Below are 15,071 nucleotides of genomic sequence, written 5' to 3' on the forward strand. Positions count from 1 at the left end.
GCACTGATGCTTGTATTGGTAACTTCTCCCTACAAGAAATCCTTCATTGGATCATCATGGTGAATTTTTTTCATTCTATATGCTTCCATCTCTTCTTGCGTCACATCGTTATCATACTTTACATTGTATTTTCGTTTCCTTTCATCCTTCTCTTCTTTTCTCTTTGCCGTCTCCTGCGCAAACACAAGTACATCACATAATAAGTCATGAAGCATCAGAATATCATTAGGCGTCTTTACTTTTTCCATACAGTCATTCAATCTGAAGCAATCAGAAAAACATAAAAGGGTAACGGAAACCAATCTTTATGTTTTGATTATAAAAGGGCAATAATATCATTTCCTTTTGAAGCGTTTGGTATATTTAAACAGGAACAATAATAGAAGCTCATAAAACAACCAACCATGAGGCTCCAAGACTTTCTCCTCATCATCCCTTGTGCGCTCCGCTGCTTTACCAAACCTCCACTAATTATTTTACATCCACCACCACGACTCTGTCTCACCCCGTCTTCGTGATCTCATTTTTCCCAACAGCCATCAAACTCACCTTCTCCACAACCGACCACCACTAAGGCTTTCTGTCAACACACCAGTAAAATCAAAAGTTCCCCCTCCTTCACGCTCCATTTTGATGGATCATGGACCATTCTCCCACTATGTCGATTTTATCAGATTTAGACTGTTCTTATTGTGCCGCTTGCAGAGTGTGCTCATGGTTTTCTAGGTGGTAATTGTTTATGCTGGTTGGTCATGTCATCATTAAGCCATAAAGGCATACATGAATTATAATGCATGACGGGGAGTATTAGTAAGGGGATGAGATGGGGCTCAAGAAAGGATAGAAGTATACCATGAAGAAAAATAAGGGGCGGGGAATATTACTCTCGTTAGGAGGTTAAATAGACAAACCCATCAGGTATTACCATGCAGCAATGTATTCCCACCCACCCATGAGAGTGAAAGTTCCAACCTTCTCCCATCACTAATCATTTGTCCCGATTTCTTCACAATACCATCAATGCCTTTGTTCTTCTTCGAAATAACCCCCCCCCCCCCCCCCAACCAACAAAAAAAAAAAAAAAAAAAAAAAAAAAAAAAAAAAACACCCATCACTATACAGTAATTTATTCGCACCCACCCATGAGAGTTAAAGTTCCAACCTCCCTCCCATCACTTATCCACTTCCCTATTCTTCACAATAACATCAACACCTTTGTTTTTCTTTAAAATACCTCTACTTCACTTATTAATGGTTCTCTTGCACTATGTTTGGATAATGAATTTGGAGAGAAGAGGAGAAAGGAGGGAAATAGAAAGGAAGGGAAGAGAAATGAAACATAACCTTCATTGTGTGTTTAGAGGGAAAGAAAGGGGAATGTATGTTTTCCCTCTAAATCTTTTCACCTTTAGAAAGATTGTAACCTTTAATAATACTTATCTATTCCCTCCAAATCCCTTTTATTTATATCCAAACAAGAGATCCTTTATTTATATCCAAACAAGAGATCCTTTATCTCTCTAAATCTCTCCCCTTTCTCCCCATTTCCTTTTATCCAAAACAGTGTTACACATATACTCTCAACCCAAACACAACACCACAACCTAAAGCTTGATACTAACTTGAGTTTCCTTGTTCCTTGTTTTCATGATTTTATATTTGAATGATGAGGAATTGGCTGGTGGTGATTGCTAGTGGTAATATTGGAGGTAAAGAAGTACAAAGCATTGCAAGGGATTATGATAGTGTTGGTTGGAGAGATGACGAGGACCAAACATAGTTGTGGGCGGCGAGATAAATCAGGGTAAGGGTGTCTTATATTAAAATGCTAGATGAGAAGGTAGCTTGAAAGCATCGGAGGAAGTTGTTGGCCATGGTGGTCGACTGTGGTGGTTGGAGAATTGTCAAGTGTAGCCTTGACTAAAGTAAAGGACAAAGATGAAAGAGAGAGCATGTGTGTGGAAGGGTGGGCTGGAGGGGTGATTAGGCCAATCTAAAAGCATACTCTCTCCGTTCCTAATTGATATTCCCACGAGAAATATTCACGAAAATTAAGAAAGATGAATCTTTGTGATTGAAGTAAAGATAAGGTAGAAAGTGGAAATATTCTATATCGATTTTAAATTTCGACAAATAAGCGAATAAAACTTGCAAGAACTTGCAGATGCACAAGTATATGATGTTAGATGTACAAAGTCATATATGCACTCTGCACTTTTGGTAAATTTTCCTCCGAAGCATGCAGTGGTTGTGTGGAGATGGGCAAACAAAGAAATACAGTTTCGATCTAGGATAGATGAGAAAGAAAGTGGGTTTGGAGAAGAATGAACCAAATGTTGAAAAAGAAAATACACGATACTATTAAGTAACAAAATAACAAAGCAGCCATTGCAGGAGAGGTATGAAGTACCTTCTTAAGAGCTTCAGCGAGTTTCTTCTCATCCAGCACCAAGTCCTCTGGTACCTCTGTACCCCAAGATGCGAGCCGTTTCTCCTCAGTAGGAGCTGGTTTTTCTATTTTCACAGTCAAAAAACTTGAGTCAGCATACAATAAAAAGGTGATGTACTGATGCAAAAAATTCAACAAAATCAGAAGCATACATTCATTTGAACGACATCACACAATCAAACATCTGAAATTACCATAACTAAGCATGCACAACAACATTCTATTACACCAATGCCATTAATGAGGCCTAGACAGGATGTCGGAGGACTAGATTACACAATTTACCCTTGCTAATAATAACAAAGAAGTTGTTTCTGATTACCTACGACAGCAAACGTCATGTGCAACTTCACACAAATAAATAGTGCACACGATTAAATGAATCATTTTAATATTATTCATTATAATCCGAAACAAAAAAAATAGAGATCATCAGCGCCATTGAGAATGGAAAATACCATAATTATGCATAAAGGAACAACATCTTCAATAGAAACTCAAAGTCGGTTTAATCATATAATAAGAATCTTATACTTCTATGTGAAAAAATCAACCTCAAAATTATGTTGAAGAAGGCCAGAAAAAGACTAACACGACAATGGAGGACCAAGAAACTCAATGATGTGAACATTAAGTAAGACAGACTAACACCCAAATGAACTAACCTTCCATGGCTTCTTTGCGAGCAATGTTCGCTTTCATCAGTTCCCCTGATGCTTCTGCAGCCTCAATTCCAGCAGCACCTGTACAGTAGCTGTTTCGAATAGTCTGCTTGCAGCAAATGTAGCCCCATTGGAAATCATTCCACCAAGACCCCCAGACACTTGTGTGATTATTGGTGTACAAATCTTCTTCGTATTTACTCTTGGGAAGTGCAGTCTCCTATAACAACAGTGAAAATCAGCGAAGCGAAAATCTAACCAACAGTTTACTATTATGTTGTTCGAATTAGCTTGTGCACCACAGGAATGCAGAATATCTTACCTGTCCTTTGATTATTCGACCAGCACGGTCATATTCAACTTGTCCTTCAGTTTGACCTAGAAGAAGTTCACGTGGAATTTCCCCTTCTGATGCAGCATTGCCATACTTCTCCATGATGGTGTCCTTCACGTGGGACTTCAACTTCTCTTTATTGATCTTAAAGTTCTTGTATAACAACTCAGCTTGGGATGGAGCTGCTTGCATGTGCACATCTTGTCCCTTGTCAAATGCCTCCCAAGCATGCAAATGCAGCTGTTTAAACTCTAAAGCTTGACCACTAAGCCTGTTTTGATTATCACCAGCATAAAACTTCTCGTTTGGATCAGCATCTGGGAGAGGATCTTCACGCATGGACCGCGTTTTGGGATCATAGTAGGCCGAATCAACATCAAGGTTCAAAAGATACTTGGCTGTATCCTCTCGTATACGCAAGTTTCTACAAAGAAAATCAAAGAGTAAGCAACATGTTCTAGAAGATGACTGCAAAAAGCATCTGAAATATATAAACAACTCCATAAGTATGAGGCTTCCTAAAAAATGCTTCGCCAGTAGCTCTTTACTGTTCGATAACTTAAGAAACTGAGAGTCTGAGACCATTGAGGTTCCAGAACCAGTTGACTTTCAGATAGCAGCATAGAAACTACCTACTTTTGAACAGTATAATTGGGCCCTGAAAACGTTAAATGAGCACAAGCCAAATGCTCAATAACTAGCACATAATCAAATAGCATACACTTAGTATCCAGATCTACTAATAAAGAAAGCCAACATATAGTACCTTACAGTTCCAGTACTTCCTCCACCAGTTGTACGAACACGTTTTTCAACCTTCGCAAAATCCATTTGCTTACTTTCATCAACCTTGGCCTCATCAACTTTTAAAGCATCCTCATCATCATCTTCTTCTTCATCACTAGCCCCGCCCTCCTCACCAGTTTTATTCTTCTCCTCAAGCTTTTTCAACTGTTGTTCCTTCAGATATTTTCTTCGTGCTTCCTCTTTTGCCTCATATCTGTGAACAACATATGCATAACTTGCAGGATCAAAACCATTCCACCTGTCACGTTTCCCATCAAAATCTAGCTCAAATTCCTCAATTATTTCATCTGGTGCAATGTGTTTCCCTGTCCATTTAGCTCCAACTTTTCGAGGTCTTTCCATGCATGACTTTGCATCATGTGTTATGGCTCCACAACTGCACACAGAGCAGACAGATCAGTTTACAACTCACAAGAAATTAAATTAGCAAAAATTTAAATTAGCTTTGTACATCAATCCTCTCCTAAACAAAAGAAAAGGCATCGATAGAAAAAGGAAAACGTAGGTTTTAGAAGTAAAAAAACAGGTAGATGATAATCATTTGACCTCGACTAAAAAAAAAAAAAAAAAAACTACATTCATTTGTACTCAACATGAAAGGAACTTATAACAAATAACGGGTACTATGCATGAAAGGAACCCATCCCAAATTTGTATAGTGCATACACAGATAATAACAGAAGCCATGCTGCAGAATGGAAATGTAGAGTGATTCCACTTAGAAATGGATTATCTACAAACAGAAATATAAAAAAAATTGATCCAAGAATAACACTTGATCTCATATCATTTTCAAGAATCACGAGTACGATAGGCACCAACACAACATTTTTTCCATGATGTCAAGAGTCAAGAATATGCGACACACAAAATAAACAATTCACTTCTGAATTTCACAAACTAGCTCAACAAGAACATTCCATCACTCCCAATGCCAGTTCCACTAAGCCAAGGTCGAGGGATCAAATATACGCAACCTTACTCTTGTAAATGATAGTCATAGACACAAAGGTTTTTCCGATTGACCAGCTAGCAAAACCTTTGCAACTTCAGACTAGAAAAAATTACACATAAAAAGGAACACAACCACCTTATTTGAGATTATAAAATTTTGTCCCATGATGCCAACATTGTTTATCACACAGTATCAGACTTTGACTACCAACATTTCACAACTAAACCTCACTAACTAATTGCTTACAATAACACAAAAGAACACATCCATCTTATCAACTCAAAATTGGTAATAATTAGCTCATACCCAAAACAAAATACATCCAACTCATGATTAAACTTACTTTGCGCAAGAACCTTTACGATACTTATCAGCCTGAAAACCCTTTTCACCTCGATTATACCACGACTTGGTGTAATTAGGATCCGATTTCCACTTCCTTTGATGTTTCAAACTCTGAAAACACAGCCCCAAAACAAATTTATTAGCACATAATCTTCAAGACCAAATCACCAACCGAGAGAAACATAAATATAACTCAAATCAATACAACTCAAATCTAACTTACAGGTTTATCTGAATTAAGATACCAAGGAGCAGAAGACATATACTGTGGTATATGTGGATTAATTTCGTTTCCATCTTCGTCAACTTCCGCTGGTGCAAGCCCCGCTTTTCGCGCTTCCTCTAATTCCAGCTGCTTCCTATGATCTTCCCTTGACTTAAACGCAACTGCAAATTTTAAAAATAATAAGTTTACCAATATATAGGATTAATTCAAAAAACCATAGAACAATTGTAAAACTTCATTCGACTCGATTAGTTTCGGTGATGTATGATAACAATGAAAATTTTCGATTTACATGATCAAATACGAAGAAAATAAATTTTAACCTAAGTAAATATAACGATTACGAATTGACGAATTTAGAATTGTAAAACAAAGAATTAGTTTAACCTAATTTAGTTGATTCAGAAGAAAACCCTAACGAATTAAATATCAGAAATTTCAAAGAAATTAAATAACAATCATGGTACAATTAACGACTAAGAATCAATGACAATAAAATTCGGAAAGAAGAACGAAATCAACCTAATTTAACTAAATTCGGAAAAAAAAAAAAAAAAACCTACCGAATTGAATATTAGTAATTGTAAAAACATACCTGATGCAGTCGCCATTGTAAATTAAATTTGTGAAAAGAGCGATGGAAATTTGAAATATGCGCAGAAAAGTGAAGATTTTGAAGGAGATGAATTGAGAAGACAGAGTTTGTGGCGGTGACGGAGATTAGGGTGGGGGTTTGGTTTATCCGATTTGATTTCACGGTGCTGCTTTCTTATACCGCGTGTAAACTGCTAAACCGGCTATAATTGCAATCTTGTGTATTGTTTGATCTAGGGTTCGAATTCTCGACTAAGTAAAATACATCAAAGAGGGCTTATTAAAAAATAGGCGCTCTCTAGAGAGATCGTCAAACTCTCTTTCGTAAAGATGGCTCTTAAAAGCTCGGTCCATATTTAATTTATTTTAATTTTAGAAAAAAAAAAACTACTGCTGAAAATAAAGCGCGCGTATCAAGTAAAATGTGAAAAGTCACATAATATATTTGGTAATATATTTGGGATTATAACAATATTTATTTGGGTTTATAACATATTACATTTGGTGTTAAACTAGCATATATTTAGAGGTTATAACATAATAAACCAAAAAGTTTAACATGTTTGGGACTTTAATTTTAATTATTTTTGGTATTATTATGGCTAATTTAAGAGTTAGGGTATGAAATCGTAAATTTTTTTGGACATAAAGTTTAGATTATTAAATTTTGTCAATTTTGAAGGATAAATTTTCAATTTTGATTGTCAAACACATTGGAATTTTGGGGGAACGAATATGATTTGTCCGCATCTTTCAGGAAAAAGAAAAATTTTCCATTCGGATCCTGCCTTGTGCGGAATACCAGGAGCATCCTATCCTTTTACTCGAATTGTTATTTTTTAATGTGAATTATGAAATTTTAGACTTATATGATAAATTATTTAATATAGTCTAGCAAAGGTGTTTTTTATGCGCATTGTGTGTCACTCACCCTCTCTTTGTAGGAATCTATCTTTAGAAGGATAATTAAAATACACGCATTTCTCCTTGCCCATTTCTTGAAGGAGCACAGGTATAATTTACCCACTATTCTTTTCCTCCTAGACCCTAATTTGTGCGGAATACTAAATTGTTAACTATGATTTGAGTCAATAAATTTTGAACTCATGGTGAAAAACAATGCCTAAGTGCTATGTTTTTTATATTGTTAAAGCTCCATTTCATGGACTTTTAAACAATTAAATTAATTGCTTTTGTAATATTAATATTATTTTAGATTATTTAAAATTCCAGTTTTTACATCATTGTCAATGTTATTCACTTATTTGTCTGTTTTTTCATTCTACTATATAGGAAAAAAAATAAATAGATGAAATAAAAAGAGAAAATGAATTTGTCAATGATATTAAAAGAGAGAATTATATGAGCATTATTGATAAAAGAAAAATATGAAAAATAAAAAGAATAGCCTTAAATGAAAATTGAAGGCTATTTTAAAGGGGCAGAGAAAATAGGGTATTATGGTAAGCCGTAAGTTGTAGTGACTAATATTATGTATAAGATCTCAAGGAAAGTTATACTTAAGCTACATTTGCAACCCATAAATAAGTAATTAGGGTTGCTAATCTGCTCATTGATAACTGTAAAGATCACTCGACTATCATCCAGGGAGAACGACAATGCCTAGCCCGTCAATAAAAGAGATAATTAAAGAGATGTAGTGAAAAAAATGAAGATATTACTAAGACGTAAAACGGCTTCCTGTTCCATCGAGAAAGCGATCCGTATGCCATCCCTTGCTCTGAAGTTCAGACAAAAACTCAGGGAACACATTCTCCATTTTCTCAAAGGCCTCAATCAAGCAGCTCGGGTTGAGGTCATCAGAAGATTGTTCGATGTTTGAAGCATACGCAGCAATTAACCATCCTCTTAAAGCATCTTCACCGGTGGCATCTTGGTCCAACACCATGTCGGTCCATTTGTTGCCTCTGCTCAAAACAAACTTTTCTTCGGGAAACATTTCTTTCCATTTTCGGAATTTTGAGGGTTTAGAAACCTTATGTAAAGGTCTTCCGACTTTAACATTTCCAGCATCTTCTATGAGACGCCCCGGAAACAAAAGGTCTTCTTTGTATCTAAGGTCAGCTGGGGTCGATATCTTACCCATCTAAAAGTAGAATGGAACGAAGTCAAGAAGAAATGAACTTTGACGTCTAGGAGTGACCTACGGAAGTGTGCGAGTAATACCAACCTTTACAAAATCGGCCACTAGCATAGCCGTTCTTTGTGAATTCAATGTGTTGACAGGAACGGCTTTCATTTCTTCTACAACACTACATACATGCAAGACCGAAAGGATTGGAGCAACAATAATCTGCACGACAAACTTTTAGGATCAGAGTTTATAGCCACAGAAAACATCACATAATAGTGCAAGGAAATAAACTGTCGCGTTGCACACTATTTCAGTCACTTTTCACAGTTTGGGTGAAAACATCGCATTTAAGACCCTAAAATTTCAAGTATACCTCTACAACGTCTGCATTCTGCACGAAATGAAACGTGTAAAATGCATGCTGTGGATGATCGTTATCATTCTAAGTTTCAGATGCACGGTTTTATTGCATTTGGAGCCGAAGAATGCTTAGAGAATAAAGGGCATGATGCAAGGTGAGAGTAGGCAGCAAAATACAGCAAAATAAGTAGGTTATCAATGTATCACACCGTCTGAAACAACTCGACAAAATACACATTAAAACGCAAATCAACACAAACCAATTGAATTCTCATCATCTACACAAATAATACAGAAATCCAATTCTTAACCCTTCACGTTGACAAATGATCAAGCATTTCTCATTTACACTATTAGAAACACGTGTAAAGTTTTATGAAGTTGATCACCCCGGATTAGGGATGGCAATTTAGTCCGAATCCGACCCTAGTCCGACTCGATCCGAGGAAAATAATACGATTCGAGTCCGAGGAAAAAGTTATCCGACTCCGACTTTATGATCTGAGTCTGAGTTAGAGACGGACCGGAGTTGAACCTTATTAAAAATCTGACACTCCGACCCTGAAGGAAATCGGACTTTAAATTTGACTTTTGCCCTAATATTTTGTTTCCTTTAACTCTAGACGTGACTAATTCAAGCTCACTCTCGTAGTAATTGTAATTTTCGATTTTGAAAAACTACTTGGTATTTTTATTTAGATTAATCAATCAAAATACGACAAATCAAATCAAGAGAAATAAAATATGCCAAATCAAAATGCGAGAAAATTTTGTTAAATTGTGGTAGGACTATTTCTCTTGTTAAACGTGAATTCAAAGTACATATTTTTTTTGTTAAATTGTGTTTGAAAAATATATTGTTAATTTTGTATGCTTTAAAATCATTAGTACAATATCATAACGATAAAGTTTGATAATAATCCGACGCCGCAACCTACTCCGTTAAAGGTCTGAGAGTCCGAGTCGGAGCAAACTTGGATTATGCATAATCCGACTCCGAGGGGAGGTGGACCGAAAAAAAAGTCCGACTATTATCCGGAGCAAAGCCGGAGTATGTATAATCTGAGCCGAGTCCGACCCATTGCCATCCCTACCTCGGATCCATAAGGTATAAAGGGATGAATTATACGATACAATTGAAAAAAGGGGCAATAGTTTTTGCAGAAAACATGCTTGCCTGTGTGGTACAATAGAGGGAAGGGCTAATGGGATGAATACGGGAGCGGAAGGTATTTCGCTCCCACATTATTATTCCCTGGAATGATCTGGCCTAAGAAAACAAACCAGCAGTAGACTAGAGATGAACTTTGAACGTAAACCATTAGCAATAAAAGATTCATAATTTTGAAGATCAAATTACAGAGTTCGACATGAATAAAGTAAGGTGAATTTCACCTTTCCTTGCATAGATGAACACACGGTTGAAGCCAGCGAGATCCCTGCCCCAATACCAATAACATTGAACAGTGTGGATATGGCCTCCCCTTTAGCAAACAAATCACTGAGGTTTCCTTCTTTAGCAAATGAAGAATATAATGGCAATCGCGTGGCTCTAGCAGCAACAACTGCCATTCCCTGTATTCAAAAACGAGCTAATTATTGAATTGTATGACCAATTTCAGAGAACAACATTTAAGTAGCAAAAACCGGCTATCTGACACAGCATTAATTCTTATTCCAAGCAATCAACAAACAGGAAAGAGAAAAGCAACGTTAACTGCATTAAATGCTTTATATAACAAATATAAGCATAATTAAACTATCAAATTGAGACAAACCTCGGTGAATATAGCTTTCAGAAATCAGACTATCAGGCAAACATAAAGAAGAAAATACCTTTGCGAAATTACCCAGGCCAGCCATTTGTAGAAACAGATGTGGGCATAATGGAGACATAACTTCCAATCCAGTGCCCAAGTCATATAGAACATCAGCTGAAAAATATGGAAGCAGACACACATCAGATATATCAGAAACGTAAAACAGGCATCAAATCATAGTCCAAAGTATATATTTAGTATAAAAGCATCAAACATAATCTATTTATTCATTTAATAAAGATCTCTGCTAACCAAAAATCCTCCAGCGTTTTGGTTCTGAATCCATCCTGGCACCGAGGTTGCTGCAAATCAGTTTTCCGACATGCTCCATACCATCTTTCAAAATCTACAAAAATACGCATATCCAAACATCAGAATCTGAATTGCTTCACAAGATAAGTTATTTTAAGAGATAGTAACTTACCCAGCTAACTACAGTTGCTTGTGCAGGTGTCGGTCGTAACCCTGCAGCAAATAGCAGTGACTGCAGAAGATTAAGGTTATGATGATAGAAAACATGCATCAGGGTGCACATCTAGCATTAGATAGTACAATATTACTCCTGAAACTTAAAAAAGGCCAGAAAAGTGAAGACATAAGTGAGCAAGTGACAGTAGTCAATACCCCTTTCACAAAAGAATAAATAGCTTGGAATAGCTAGGAAGAGAATAAATATTCTTTTGCTAGGAAGCTGTTAGTATGTTGTGTGGATTCTTCGTTTCCGCTTGAACTACGAACCTCAGTTACTAAAAAGTTAAAACCGGGTTATGGAATGAAAGTGAAAAAACTGCTATTTCAGCAAACACATGCATGGGATTGGTTCAAAACTAGAGAATGACTAGCAGTATATTTATTCACCTTTATTTCACTCCATATATGCTTTCCATCCATTCCAGCCCTCCTCTCTTATCTTTGTTTCGTAAATGTCTTCATCCCCAAAAATATCCTTACTCCTCGCCCTCCCACCTCACCAGCTCTTCATTCTCTCTCTCGATCTCTCCCCCCATACATAGTTCTTTTGGCATTGTTTCGCTCTACCTCCTTTAAATTCATTACAAATATCATATTTGTCCAAGTGCAGACATATCCTCTTCCTCCATTGCATCTTAGGTTTAGCAATTGCTTCAACCTTTACTTGTTTCCACTACCACTTAGTAGGGGGATCTGAAACCAAAGGGGTGCATAGGGTATTGATGCTAGACTTATTAATCTTTGAATCAAACATCAAGACAGGAAATGTGGGGTTTATGCTGATTCATGGAACCAGAAATCAAGTTAACATGGGATCATAGTCCTATACGGGTCATAGTTCATAATCACAGATCAATTCACATAACATGGGATCATAGAGCAAAAACAAGGTTGTTGTATCGACCAGGTTGTAAAAGTTTCAATATATACTGAAGTGATGCTACCCACAATATAAAAGTAAAACTATGGTTTCAACGGTTGGTTCAAGGGATATCTCATGGTCTTGGTGATATATGGTAGTCAGGCTATAGAGCCAAATCACAAATACGATCGCGGTAATCATAGTGAAATCACTTTCGCAATCAATGCAAATATTTCATGACTGTCAGGATCCATGTTGCGGTCGCGGTAACCTCAAAACCTTTATTATGCGGTAGCATTCATAGTGCAAAATATTACTCATATCATCAAATTGTGATCATATTGTAAATTTTTTTGATTTGGCCCAGCCGAAAATTAGGCCGAGAACATCGTAAAACCATCCACAATATCCGCAAAAGTCATTTTGTAATAGTTATCACGACCATATCCGATAGTTTGCATGACAGTCGCACTATGGCATTACGGCCAATATTTTTGCATTATTGGTAAGAGAATCGTATCACCTCTACAACATTGTGATCATTACCGTAATCTCAACTAAAACCGCATTTTTGCACTATGCATTGTATAAGAAAGAAATACGATAACTAGCTAAATAGGACATGATCCTACACATCCAACAGAAAACAAACCCATGTTTTCACATATATAGAGGTCTGAAACAATTAGTAGTTTGTTGAGGACAAAAAGGAGATGACCTGAGTTGAGAGAACAGATAATGTAGCACTGGTAAAATGTTGTAGAGCTCGGAATTGTGTATACTTAAGATAACCCTCATTCACACTGCAAAATAAAAAAAATAAAATAAATTAGCAAGTAGGCTAATGCATCTTTTTTGCTAGTAACAATAATAAAAATCCAGCCTATTATATCCTACCTATATGGATAGCCCGTGGGAAAGAATGTATTGAGGAAGGAATCAGTGAATCGTTTTAATACAGGTCTAGAATCCTCGAGCACTTTTACCTGACAAATCCACATGAATGCAACTTAACATAGCTTACAGTGAAATCATTCGAACAAATCCACATGTATGGGAGGTCGTCAAATAATCCAACCATTATTCATGCATATACCCCCAAACAAACATTTTTGCAGGAATTTAAAATCCAAAAATCACTTCTTGTTAAAAATTCTAAACTGCTACCTTCTCATTCAGCCAATTAAGTCTAGTGCTCAAATTTACACACCCAAGTTCTCAACAAGATTGCAGGAGTCTAGAAGTACAATTAAATGAATCACTAACCCAAAAATCTTCAAATTTCCAGTAAACTGAGCATTAACCATGCATATATCACGAAACAGAAACACAGTTTGCAGGATTTTGAATCCCAAAGATCACTTCTTGGGGAAAATGCAAGTCAAACAATAATATATATTCTAACTCAGCCAATAAGTTGTAGTCCTTTATTTTAACACAAAATTACTGTTGGAGTTGGTGTGACTTGAGTACACCATGGCGTGTGAAAAGAGTGATCGGGTCGATAGTCGATGCATGGTTAGTGTATGGGTACATGTGTGTGTATAGTGCGGTTAGTATGTAATCATATCATGTTGCCATGATATGCTCGAACAAGGCAATAAGGATGGCTCTAGGTGCTCGGACAAGGCAGCACTACAGAAGCAGTCTGTAGCATTCTGCCTGAAGCGCTCGGACGAGCAGCTTCAGCAGCCCAGCCCCTGTTTTGTTGCGGTATTGTGTGCGGCTGTTTTCTGATCCTTATTTGGCTTGGGCCCTTCATTCTAATCATTAGCATAACATTCCTAGTATAAATAGAATGTCTCTACACTCACTCCTATAACCCTAGACCAAACACATTGCCTCTCCTTTCTATTCTCCTCTTCTCTAGTGTAATCTCTCAATTGTAAGAGTTCTTGAAGAACTCCATTGCTATTCTCTATAATACAATCAAGCTAACCACCACCAAGGACATACCCCACATTGGGTGAACCTCATAAATCTCATAAATCTCTCGTGTCTTTGTTTCTTGCTTTATATCTTATGGTTTTTCATTCTAATTCATTTTTGCAACTTATTTCATCATCTAGAACACCCCTACCAACCATTGTTCTTGGATGTTGTAAGGATAAAGTTTGAATCTTTATACCCTAGAGTGCTTGTTATTTCAATTACAAAACCCAAAGTCCCAAATATATGTACATTCAAACTATCTCCAATAAAATTACAAATTAAATGAACAACAAAACCTAAATTCATCAAATTTCCAGCATTCCCCAACCATTCATCAGGCAATTATATATCAAATTATATTTAAAAGAAGCACAATTTGCAAATAGTTTTAATCCAAAAGACCCCGTTTTCTGAAAGTATGCAAAATGGAGTTACACAAGTAAAAAAGACCCAGAAAGGGAAAGAGACTAACAGAAAGATGACCATCTGGGTCAAACTGAAAATGGCGAGAGATGGATTCAGAGGTTTCAACCCACCAAATTGGGTTCACTTTTTCTACATTTTTCACCTCTTGTGATTCCTTCTTCTGCATTATGGGCATTTTTTCCTGCAACCATTAAAAACAAAATTGAATTTTATATCTATAAAAATGGCAAATAGCAAGTTTCAGAACAAGAATGGACGAGTAGATAGTCATACCAACAAATTCATATTGAACAGTCAATACAAAACGAAAGAGATTGAACTTGGGAGAAGAAGGAAGCATTGAAAGTTGGAGTCAAATGGGCAGGGAGGATAAGTACATATCTTTGAATTATAGGGTCACTGGCCCTGGGTCATCCTTTTTGGAGTGGGGTTGGTGAGTTGCGATTGCGAATCTACGACTGGGTGAACTAAAGAGATTATAGATGATCAAATGAATTAATCACCCAATTTTATTTTTATTGATTTTGCTGTAAATTTTTTGTGTTTTAGGCACTATTTTAGTATTTAATTCAATGAATTTTTTTAATTACTCCTCTGCCCTTTAATTTGCTACATTTTGAAAATCATAATTGTAGTTTTTGAAAATAAGTATTTCATTTTAAATTATAAATTTTAATAATGAAATCATAAATGAATAATTTGAGAATGACAAGATTTGGGTAGTCATTCTCAA

General features: G+C 36.3%; 2 protein-coding genes across 2 annotated transcripts in view; both read right to left on the reverse strand.

Moving 5' to 3' along the window:
* LOC130798601 (pre-mRNA-splicing factor SLU7-like) overlaps positions 1–6,639 on the reverse strand; it is a 7,007-nt gene extending 368 nt beyond the window's left edge. The window contains exons 1-8 of the mRNA XM_057661658.1: positions 6,374–6,639; positions 5,776–5,939; positions 5,551–5,663; positions 4,212–4,628; positions 3,434–3,869; positions 3,115–3,331; positions 2,411–2,514; positions 1–173 (exon numbers count right to left, since the gene is read on the reverse strand). The exon at positions 1–173 is cut by the window's left edge and continues 368 nt beyond it. Of these exons, the coding sequence (XP_057517641.1) occupies positions 30–173; positions 2,411–2,514; positions 3,115–3,331; positions 3,434–3,869; positions 4,212–4,628; positions 5,551–5,663; positions 5,776–5,939; positions 6,374–6,389 (1,611 nt within the window). The 5' untranslated portion in view covers positions 6,390–6,639 and the 3' untranslated portion in view covers positions 1–29. The remainder of the gene's footprint in view (positions 174–2,410; positions 2,515–3,114; positions 3,332–3,433; positions 3,870–4,211; positions 4,629–5,550; positions 5,664–5,775; positions 5,940–6,373) is intronic.
* A 1,105-nt stretch (positions 6,640–7,744) lies between these two features.
* LOC130798602 (protein root UVB sensitive 2, chloroplastic) lies at positions 7,745–14,794 on the reverse strand. Its single transcript, XM_057661659.1, has 10 exons — positions 14,612–14,794; positions 14,385–14,519; positions 12,878–12,966; positions 12,699–12,783; positions 11,072–11,131; positions 10,900–10,993; positions 10,664–10,761; positions 10,223–10,402; positions 8,564–8,686; positions 7,745–8,479 (listed from the first exon to the last, which is right to left on the reverse strand). The coding sequence occupies exons 1-10, from the start codon at positions 14,621–14,623 to the stop codon at positions 8,054–8,056; spliced, it is 1,302 nt and encodes a 433-aa protein (XP_057517642.1). The 5' UTR covers positions 14,624–14,794; the 3' UTR covers positions 7,745–8,053.
* Positions 14,795–15,071: the final 277 nt, after the last annotated feature.

The sequence above is a fragment of the Amaranthus tricolor genome, chromosome 13 (genome assembly GCF_026212465.1).
Source record: "Amaranthus tricolor cultivar Red isolate AtriRed21 chromosome 13, ASM2621246v1, whole genome shotgun sequence".
Classification (NCBI taxonomy): domain Eukaryota; kingdom Viridiplantae; phylum Streptophyta; class Magnoliopsida; order Caryophyllales; family Amaranthaceae; genus Amaranthus; species Amaranthus tricolor.

What these genes read in the sequence shown, in the direction of transcription:
- LOC130798602 (XM_057661659.1), bottom strand. An exon ending in AAGCAACTGTAGTTAGCTGG is followed by an intron (nt 10,994 to 11,071) that starts GTAAGTTACTAT and finishes GTATTTTTGTAG; the next exon opens with ATTTTGAAAGATGGTATGGA. An exon ending in GCCTGGGTAATTTCGCAAAG is followed by an intron (nt 10,403 to 10,663) that starts GTATTTTCTTCT and finishes TTTTGAATACAG; the next exon opens with GGAATGGCAGTTGTTGCTGC.